Source organism: Lates calcarifer, linkage group LG23 (assembly GCF_001640805.2).
Source record: "Lates calcarifer isolate ASB-BC8 linkage group LG23, TLL_Latcal_v3, whole genome shotgun sequence".
In the NCBI taxonomy this organism is placed as follows: domain Eukaryota; kingdom Metazoa; phylum Chordata; class Actinopteri; family Centropomidae; genus Lates; species Lates calcarifer.
The window spans coordinates 13,757,449-13,768,052 of NC_066855.1; the positions used below are offsets into that span (position 1 = coordinate 13,757,449).

Consider the following 10,604-nt stretch of genomic DNA (forward strand, 5'->3'; position numbering starts at 1 on the left):
CAGAGAAACTGTTGATCATTTAAAAAGCAAAACTAGCTGTAGAAAACTATATTCTGAGCTTTTTGGCTCCTCAGGTTGATTTTAAAATAAACAGGCTTCTTCTAATATTTTGTAGCATAGCATTTCCTCATTTTCTGAAAAACATTGCAAGTAGTACTTTAAAATATAATGCAATACCTGTTCTGGGTAACACTTTATTTGGGCATTTAGAAGCAGTATGTAGACATTTGATAATGGTCTACACATTATAATGTAGTTGTATGTATGTATTTGTGAACAGCTCTAGCACCAGCTTCCAGTTATGGTGTGGACACCCATAACTGGAGGCTGGTGTATTAACAGTATGGTGAAACACAATTGTAATAATATAAAATATGTCTTCATAGAAGAGGTTATGATTGTTGTTAAATGCTATTCATTTATAAATCTTTAAGAATATAAAACAGTCAAGTCAAGTTAAATTTTATTCATATAGCCTAATATCACAAATGACAAATTTGCATCAAGAAGCTTAACAGTCTGTTCAACATTACGACACCCTCTGACTTTATACTCCTGAACTGGACAAATGGAAGAGCAACAGAGGAAGATTTTTTTAGAGAGATAGAGAGACACTACAGACAATCAATGCCATATGAAGTTGATTGGCATGGCAGTATGGCAGTCAGGGTGACAACAATATAGATTCTAAACGGTAATGAAGATTATGGTCTGAGATGATGTCAAGCAAATTCTGGCTGTCTCCAATAGAAAGGACCCGACCTACGTCCTATGACCTTAGCTTCACCATGTAGACCTGGAAAGGGTACAAGACTGCACAAGCATACAAGAGGCAAAACAGACACAGGCACATCAGACTCACATCTAGGAGAGGGAAACAAACACAAAGGGAGAGAGAGATAAGGAGGAGGCAGAGAACAAAGATCCAGATCCAAAACATCTGGAAACAGGCACACGAGATACAATTGTGATTACGTTAGGAATTTTGTTTTGAGGGATTTTATCAGGTGTTTTGTGGTGCACTTCACCCCCACCAGAGGTAGAAATGATGATTAGATTTTTCATATTTCATATATCTTCAGGGAACCTGTGAGTAAGACAACAAGGGAGGGAGACAATCCCAGTGTTACAGAGCGGGCTATCACTCAGTCTGCATTCTGATGATGTCCCTGTCTGAACATATTAACTAAGCTAGTGGACTCCAAAACCACATTAGCTATAAATTTAGCAGGCTCTCTAATCACCTGTCAAACCTGACTTTACCTCTGTGTATATTCCTAGATAAAATAGCAGCACCTATTCCAGAAGAATGAAGGCCTTTCAGCAGGTCAGGGTGGCCCTGGAGAGAGGACCAGTTATCAACAAAACTGAATCCCTGCTTACTGCAGTGATGAGCCAGCCAGCAGCTCAGTGAAGTAAGTCTACTGTACATCTCATCATTACTCCACACTGGTAAAGAACCAGAGACAATTACTTGATGCCAGCACATCTTTTGGGCAAATTCATATTTCCCAACCAGGCTTTGTTTTGTGTGTGTGTTATCTGCTTGCAGATACATTATGATGTGTTAAAGCCCAATTATTAAATGTTTATACTAATACTGTTTATAAATACTAAATAAAGGGACTTCAAGTGTTGCCTTGTCCTAATTATATAAAAAAGCTTGATTAATCTTGATTTTCATAAAGCAACCATTGTAGATCTCTAATGTCCAAAGTATGCAAGGCATTGTTTGACTCCAGGGATCTGGATTAACATGAATAATTATTAGAACAGATGAAATTGAGTTATAGGCCCATCTGGTCGAGCTGGCAAGATCTCTGTGCCCCCTTTCTGGCATAATGGTATTAGATGTACAGCTTTACAGCTTTGTTTTAAAACACAGATTTCCAGGGTATCCTGCTCACATACTGTTGATCAAGGAAATAAAACCAGAGTGCTAATAGTGAAATCAAACTGGTTGGTTGTCATATGTCTGTGTGATGCTTTTAATTTGGTTATGTAAGAGAGCTGGCAGAGGCAGCAGGTAGAGCCTGATGCTAGAAAGCTGCTTTGGGACCTGGACCGGCTCCAGAACAACCAGTTCAACAACATACCAGCACTAACGTCAGAGTTAGTTGGCATAGAAAGAATTATCTGTTCTCCCCCATGTGTGTCCACATGACCTCTCTACTCCAACCTCAGATTAAAATATGATTTATCTATGGTCACTGTTGCAACAGAATGTGCAGCAATTGCCAATGAAACACATGAGCAAACACAAATTAACCTAATGCCCCCCAAATAATCAATAGCAATAACAGATCAAATGGAAAATGTGTGATATTTACGTCATATACATACTATGAATTCACTCAACGCAGGCTACATGTTGCTGATGGAGTAGCAGCCACAGTACTTTCTTGTCAGAAAAAAGTTTTATTGGGAGAAGCAATCAAAGAGCACACAGGTTTTATGAAACTACAGGTGTGGTTTAAAATGCAAAGTGTGGAACATAGAGAGATAGATTTGGCTGACAACAACATTTCTCACTCATCTGATCTCTTCTACATGAAAATATGCTGTTGGTCTTGTTACTGGGTGACGAAGGAGGAAGTTTCTATTACAAAAAACAACAACGGTGTTAGTTACATTCAGTGCTCACACAATCAACAACAAGAGATAAAGGAAATGAGACCTATTCGTAGCCTTATTAGTTGATGACCCTCTTCAGAAAACATGGAGAAAGATTCATCTGCCAAAGGTGAGTCAGTAAAGAAACTTTGTGAATGAAACATGATCCATCAACAGTCTTCTTCATGTCACTAACTCTGTGTCCCTCTCTTTCTGTCAGAGCTGAATGTGGTGATTTTGGGATCAAAAAGCTCCCAGAAATATCTTGTTGGAAATATTATACTGGGAACAAATGCATTTGATGCAGTAGACATAACATCTGACTGTGAGAAGAGAGAAGGACAAGTATGTGAGCGCAGAGTCACGTTGGTCAAAACCCCTGGGTGGCTGCCTGGATATCGCCTCTGTGATACACCAGGACTTTTCAAGACAGAGATGATTCTCGGTGTCAGTCTGTGTCCACCTGGACTGCATGGTTTTATCCTGGTGATTAATGCTGAGCTACCATTCAGAGGTGTACACAAGAAGGCAACAGAGGAACACCTGCATCATTGTTTTGGTGAGAAGGTGTTGGATCACACTATAGTGATCTTCAGTCACAGAGGTCTTCTAGACCAGAAAACTATTGAGGATCACATCAGAAAAGAAGGGCCACCACTCCAGTCACTCCTGGAGGCCTGTGGTAACAGGTATCATGTTCTCTGTGATGATGGCACAGACAACGAGGTGAAGGTCAAACAGCTGTTTGAGAAGATTGATGCCATGGTCACAGAAAACAGCTATTATAAAATTGAGAGCACGGTGATGCAAAGTGTTGAGGAGGGGAGGAAGGAGATGGACATAAAAGCTGAGGAGTTGCGTCTTCAGACACAACAACAATGGGAAAAACTCACAAATCTCCTGAGAGGTCAGTTGAATTTGTTTATTTTTTTATGAATGTTTGTTAAAAGGAGAATTCTTAGGTCTTATTTTTACAGTTTTGGCCTTCATTCCTGTAGATAATGGAAACAAACAGCAGCTGTCAGACGATCAGACAGGTTGTTAACAAATGCCCAGGTTAGCCAAACCTATTTGGAAAATCAAACAAAGGAAAACATGAAATTATGACCTACACTGTTGTAAACATCTATTACACTTTACAGACCAATGCCTAGTTTCCTTTTGGAAACAGTAAAATCAACAAAATGATGTAATCTCAAAGGTGAACCTACAAGTTTTCAGACGTGACAACCACATTTCACAGTCTAGTAACAGCTGTCAGTTACAGTAGATCTTTTGATCTCATTAAGGGTGTTCTGTTATAAATTTGAAAAAATACAATAAACAAGGATTGTCCCTTAAAATAATCAGATTTCTAATTGCTTTCTTCTTATACAGAGCCAAAGCTGAACCTCAGGATCTTGATGATTGGGTGGGTCTTTTCTGGGAAGAGTGCTGCTGGGAACAGAATTCTGAGAGCTGAAGTGTTTCAGTCTGGTGAGAGAACATTGAAAATTTTAAAGCAAAGTGGCGAGGTGGAAGGAAGAGAGGTCATCATCATGGACACTCCTGGATGGTTTAAGTTCTTCCCAGCGGGGTTTAACCCTCCAGACTTAAAGTCCGAGATTTTAAAAGCGGTGTCCCTGTGCTCGTATTCACCAAATGTAATTTTGCTGGCAGTGCCACTTGACACATCATTTACTGATGAACAAAGAAGAGTCACAGAAGACAACATGAGGTTTCTTGGACAGAGAGTATGGAGACATGTTATCGTCCTATTTACATTTGGAGACGCTTTGGGGAACAAAACCATTGAGCAACATATTGAAAGTGAAGGGCAGCCTCTCCGTTGGCTTATTGAGAAATGTGGGAGGAGGTATCATGTCCTCGACAACTGGAGCAATGCTGATAATCAGGTAACAGAGCTGCTGGAGAAGATGGAGGAGATGGTGGCAGGAAACAGCTCATTTTATCTCAGTGAAACAGATGATCCACAACCTGAGGAGGACAGAAGCGAAGAAACAAATCAAAACAAAGATGAGGACACAGCCAAGGAGATCACAGAACAACTTATGATCGAATGGGATCGCAGGAACTGGAAGGAATTTAAAGGAAGCTCAAGTATGATCACGCGAGTAACCTGTAAGTATCCAGAACCATCAACAGAATGTTTTTTTTAATAGACCATAAACTCAATTGTCCTTCAGGACTGCATGCATTTCAAATCATGTGTGTGTATTGCATTTTCCAACTAGTTAGTAAAGGTGAGCAGAGGTCTGAGGGTTCAGAAGGAGAGGAAGAAGAAATAAAGCACCAACATGAAGATAACCAGTTTCTTGAGCTAGAAAGTGAAGACGATGCAGGATCTGACACTCTGAACAAAATGAGGCGATTGCTGGAGAGAGAGTGGAGCAGACGAGAGGCAGTAATGGAACTTTTCTACAAGCGTGTTTATGGAGGTGAATAAATGAAATACCTATGTGCAAGTAACTTATGTCTTGTTCAGTTCTGTTTGCTTTAACATTTTATTTTCTGCCACAGACACAAGAAACATGTCTGAACCAGATCCCTATGAACTATGGAAATCAAGAGAAAAAGTAACACAGTGGCTGAAAACCCAGCATACAACATCTGGATATGAGAAAGAGAAAGAGAATGAACATGGAAAAAGAAGACCTGTTCTTCAGCCTAGGAAATGTAGACAGTGGTCACCAGCTGGAGGTATGGCAGTGAAGAAGAAGAAATCTTTTTAAAAGAATTACTGGAATTAGTCTTTTTGCCTACACCACTGTCTAAGAATCATGAGTGAATTGCAGGTGAGTTTTGTTTCATACAAACCTCATAATGCAATCCACCCTGGGATAAAACACACACCTTTTTTTTTTTTTTTTTTAGAAAATACTATAGGAGATTACACAAAGTATTATTGGAAATAATATTTTAATGCAGGTCTATTTAGCTGTGTACATACCTAAACTACTATACTAATTTTAATCCAGGCCCTAAATGTGCACTTTGTAACAGCTGCTGTAGTGTAATCCAATAGGAAAGTGTCCATGTCAAAGTATGTCCATTAAAGAAACATCACTATATATCACCACCAGACTCCACTGACAAAAACAGTAATTTTACTGAACAGCAAACAGAAGTTGCTAGAACACCACTGCCTTGATCAGTTAGTTTGTGTTATTATGTGACTTTCAGGATTGGGGATAGTATTCATATCCTTTACGTAAGTCAGAGTACCACACAATAACACAATGCATTGCAGCAGCTGTTCACAGTTGCCCAGATTAAAAAATACCAGAGATATTTTTTACTTTTAGCACATTTTGATATGTGACAGACAACTTGGCAGCACTTTATTCAACCAACATGTTTGGTATACAGTTACATACTATAACACATTGTAAAGGGAAATTTTTCATAGGTAGTGATTCACAGCTGGTTAGGTTATATAGATGTATGGCAGTGTTTCATTGTATACAATACAAAAGCTAAAGTTTCTTTGCTGGTATTGGCACTGAAAAGTCACAACATCCAAGAGACAAGGCAGGTGTTCCTTTGAGTGAACAAACAAACAACATGTTTGTTTGCCCTGCTAAAGTGACAGCAACTTATGAACTAGGATAGAGATTACTGTTTTTTTTTGCTTGTTTTTTTTAAATTTTACACAAGTTGTGAGGGTAAAGAGAGATGAGAAAATAAATGTTTTTGTGTAGTGTAAGGTACAAAATCATATAACTACTACTACTGCTGCTGCTGCTACTTTTATAATATACATTTATGTTAATCTGCACCAGACACAGTAAATAAATATGGTCTAGGTGATAATTCCTGTTTGTACAATTGAAATTCCAGGAGCTGTCCTGTACAGACTGAAGCTGTTTCACCATTAAACCACACCAGTGAAGCTGCTGCAGACAGAGAATGGCAGCAATGATGGATGATAATAACCTCAAATACCTGCCACACTGCACACTGTGTCTCCTGTAGGCACCAGTACTTAAGTAAGAAAGTCATTTTGGGAACCAAAAAGTTATAATAACATTATTCTGACAAATGTGACAAACAAAAGTGTGAATCTAAATCTAAAAAACAAAACAAACAAACAAAAAAGCTTAAGCTCTGTATCTTTCCTTCATTTTATAACATGTTAAGGCACTTTTTTGCTGACTGGTTACTGAAACAATGCAGTGCATCTGTTTTTATATAGCTGTGTATTATCCTTTTGCATCATTACTGTAGGTCTGTGCAGGTTGAGGTGGTGGAAGACATGAACTCTATGTTCAACCTATGCACAAGTTGAACACTGGGAAGTGAGATCTACTCCATTTTCCCAGGAAATACACCTGCAGGAAACCTGGATTTTTATCACATGCATGTCTATGTGCACTGTTGTATGTGCTGAAAAATAAATGCCTTCTCCAGTCCTAAAGCTACACAAAAAAACATCAATTTAGTAACACTGTTATTATACAAATAAAGCTGGATAAAATTTTCAGGTGAAGTGGTGTTTTCCAGTTACTTTACATGCTAAAATTGCAGCTGTGTGGAAAAATACATTTTACAATCATTGTGAATGAATCAACGAATGGAAAACCTCTCATTGAAAGCTCCTCAGAAGCTTTATCAAGAGGCTGGTGGGCCTCCACCTCTGATTCAGAGTGCAGAACCACATTCAACAGGTGAAGCATTGAGTGTATAAGATCACCCTAATGTTACAACTAAAGGTGTTTTCACTCCTAACCACTTTTCTTTAAACTAAGTCTTCTGCTTTTCCCTGTTTATTTGAGTTCATTTAAGCTGTTAATCAAACTCCACTATCTGGCCACAAACCGTCATGGATGACTGCCCAGTCAGTGACTGACGGCAGGTCGTGCAGCACTTTGCTGCTTCTTATGTTTTTATTTATCCTCTCAGTTCAACCAGTTAAGACCACTACTGGTTGAAACACTGTCATGACACTGTAGATTAAGAGATTAAGTGTTTGAAATAAGATAGCAACATGTGTGTATGCCCTGCTAAAGTGACAGCAATTTATGAACTACGATAGAGACTACTGTATTTTTTTTGTTTTTGTTTTTTTAATTTAACACAAGTTGTAGGAGGGTTTAGCGTTGTATCTTTCCTTCATTTTATAACATGTTAAGGTAGCTTTTTGCTGACTGGTTACTGAGACAGTGCAGAGCAGGAAAAACTTCAAAGGTGATAAGATCACCTTCTTAATTCTTTCTGTCATCATTAAACATATTCAGAGAACACAGACTATCCCACACAGCTATGGACTGACAGTGCTGGAGGCTTCAACTCAGTACAGCACAGACATCCAGTTTATTTAATAATGAGCGTCAGCACAAATACAGCAGAAAAGTCTGCACCCATCTGCTCTTGCTTGTGTTTAGGCTGTATTGCAGGAACCAGGGACAGACTGAAAAAAATAGAATCCACACACGGCTTCACCCCTCGAAACAGCAAATATCCAGAGTCAGTTCACCACCTGGAGTCATCACAGTCCAGTAAACTGTGACAGGTGTGCATTTAGAGAACTGTTGTGGTTTTCTTTTACCCGCCACTACATTATTAATATCCTTAGGTCAGCACCACAAAGACGTCCATACAATCCCATCAAACTACTTTGGTGAAATGTGAAGAAGAGCATTAGATTTAGAGTGATAAAGAGCAGGGAATGTGTACTTGAATCCTACTGAGGCCCCTGAGCTCATCAGCAGGACCAGGGGAGGGGATTAGGAAAACCTTGGATTACCAGCAGAGTGGCGAGAGGGGATCTCTCTGTTTTATCAGAATGAACGGTAATCCAGAGCTTAAACCCTCCACATCTCTGTACTCACAGAGACACAGACATCAATATATGAACACACACACACGCTCACAGTAGTGATGTAGTGTCAGATATCACACGGTGACACCACTTACTATGATGTGTGTTCACCAGTTTACCATAAAAATGAACCTTTAAACATTCCTCTTATGCAAACACACATAAAAGACCAACAGGTGGGTTTTAAAAAAAAGAGAGGCAGAGAGAGGAGGTGGTAGGATGGTAAACAAAGAAGGCAAAGGTAAAAAAAAGAAGAAGAAAAAAGAGAGGGAGGTGCAGAGGTAATGGTATCTACAGATGTAGATACCAGTCCTGCTCTGTCTCTAAAGCATCTGATAATGAGCCACACTGTAGCAGCCCTCCTTTGACATGCTGCTCATTGATATGGGCTGGCATGGTGTTGTCTTTTTTGTTTGTTTATGTTGTGACATCTGCACAATGCAGCATGTATATATAGTATAGCCAAGTTCCTGTTCTGAATGTGATACTATACAAAAGTGATATGTCAGTGTTCTCTCTTTTCTACTTAATTCCCACGGGACAGAGCATGTTTGAACCTGCATGGATGAAAAGAGAAAGAAGAAAGTCCCCTTTGTGCTCAGTCAGATGACAACAAGTCAGATACCAGTGTTTCCTCTTCTTGGTGAGTCCGTCCGTCTCCTTCCTCTGGTTATTATTCAGAACTTATGACCACAGATCAGGGCGAGTCAAATTTATCATTAAAACCCCAATACCTCAAATAAAAAGTAAAAGGGGGTTAACAGGCCAGATCTCATAACAGAAGAAGTTATACATAATCAGGGCTGCTCTCATCTTCTATAAGTGGAAATACAAAACACAACAATGGAATTAGACACTAAAACCTATTATTATTATAGGGTTAATACAATAATAGATCAAGATAAGACTGAAGACTGACCTTTGCTGTGTGGCTCAGGTTTCTCTTCCCCGCTGCTGTCTGGTTCAGTGCTTGCATATCTGAATCAGTCTTACCCTCGTGTGTGTGTGTGTGTATATATAACAACCACAGATATCTACATTTCTTCACAAGGCATTTTCACCTGAACGGGCAAGCTGCCATTTTCTGGAGCCTTGTGAAAGAAGATAAAATAAAAGCTGTCCTACTGTCCTGTAACCAGAACAGAATCTGCAGTGCTGCTCTGAAACAACAATTGGCTGAAGTCTCCTTTCTCCCTGGCAGACACGTTCCCAGAGATGCTCTGCAATTGTGTGATTCCACAATATCTGGAACTCACCCATCAGTTTCCTATCATGAAAATGGAGGGGGGGGGGGGGGGTCCCTGTCCGCCAAACCTAGCACACTGTCAACTGCTCGTACCTTAACGGTTTCTTAAGGCATGGCTAAAGTTAAACCTGAATTTAGAGTTGTTGTTTTTTTATACACAAACTGTGACCTTTTATGTTGACATGGCAAATATTACCATTCATTTGGGCCTGTGTGTCTGGCCACTTGGTGACTGCAAGTCCAGTACTCCAGTTGTCTACTTTTACTCTCCAGTAACTCCTAAGGGAAACAGCTGGCACTAAATGTCACACAACATTCACCAGCTAGTCACTATTGTGTCTGTCTTTGAGAACAGCTGCCTGCTGTGACTAAAAACAAATCCTTGACAGTAGTGAGAGTGAATCAAAATAGTTAAGCTGCGAGACAGAAAACCAAAACAATGAGAGTGTGATAATCATTCTCTGCGAGTTCGATTCTTCTTATACAATAGCTGCTTCTAGCAACTACTTGTAAAATGATCACCATAGTTAAGAAAAACAGCACTGCTTGCGGGAAGAAGATGAAACAGACAACTTTGTATGCCAAACTATTCACACAGTCCTCCTCCTCAAGATTTTTTTAGGGAGATAATTTCAACAAACAACCATTGCTGCCATTTCTATGGGGAAGACAGTCATGATTTCCTAAACTGCAAGATGTCACTCATCAGAAAGTACTGTTGTTGTTTTTCTGGTGTGGATGGTTTTTCACTGTCTTGAAAAACTCATCTACCCAGCATGTCTCACACTGGGCAACTGAGATGGAAAAAAAGAAAGAAAAAAAACACCCACATCAATAGCTAATCATGGCTGCTCAGTGAAAACAGTGATTCTCTAACGCTGGTGGTTTTTACGATTATTAAATAAGTTGAATGATTGCATGCTC

General features: G+C 39.4%; 1 protein-coding gene across 2 annotated transcripts; it reads left to right on the forward strand.

Annotated features, from left to right (window-relative positions):
* Positions 1-2,593: 2,593 nt before the first annotated feature.
* Positions 2,594-7,102, forward strand: LOC108882795 (GTPase IMAP family member 8). 2 transcript variants are annotated; one of them, XR_001960836.2, is made up of 6 exons: positions 2,594-2,743; positions 2,834-3,520; positions 3,991-4,734; positions 4,848-5,051; positions 5,134-6,602; positions 6,841-7,102. XR_001960836.2 is itself a non-coding variant. In XM_018675506.2 (5 exons), the coding sequence occupies exons 1-5, from the start codon at positions 2,719-2,721 to the stop codon at positions 5,343-5,345; spliced, it is 1,872 nt and encodes a 623-aa protein (XP_018531022.1). In that variant the 5' UTR covers positions 2,594-2,718; the 3' UTR covers positions 5,346-7,102. The 2 variants fall into 2 exon arrangements, 1 of the variants encoding a protein (XP_018531022.1); XM_018675506.2 differs by having other exon boundaries at positions 5,134-7,102.
* The last annotated feature ends 3,502 nt before the right edge of the window (positions 7,103-10,604 follow it).

Coding starts and splice junctions, on each gene's coding strand:
- LOC108882795 (XM_018675506.2), top strand. CDS start 2,719: ATGGAGAAAGATTCATCTGCCAAAG. Junction 3,521..3,990: donor ACTCACAAATCTCCTGAGAG/GTCAGTTGAATT, acceptor CTTCTTATACAG/AGCCAAAGCTGAACCTCAGG. Junction 5,052..5,133: donor CTACAAGCGTGTTTATGGAG/GTGAATAAATGA, acceptor TTTCTGCCACAG/ACACAAGAAACATGTCTGAA.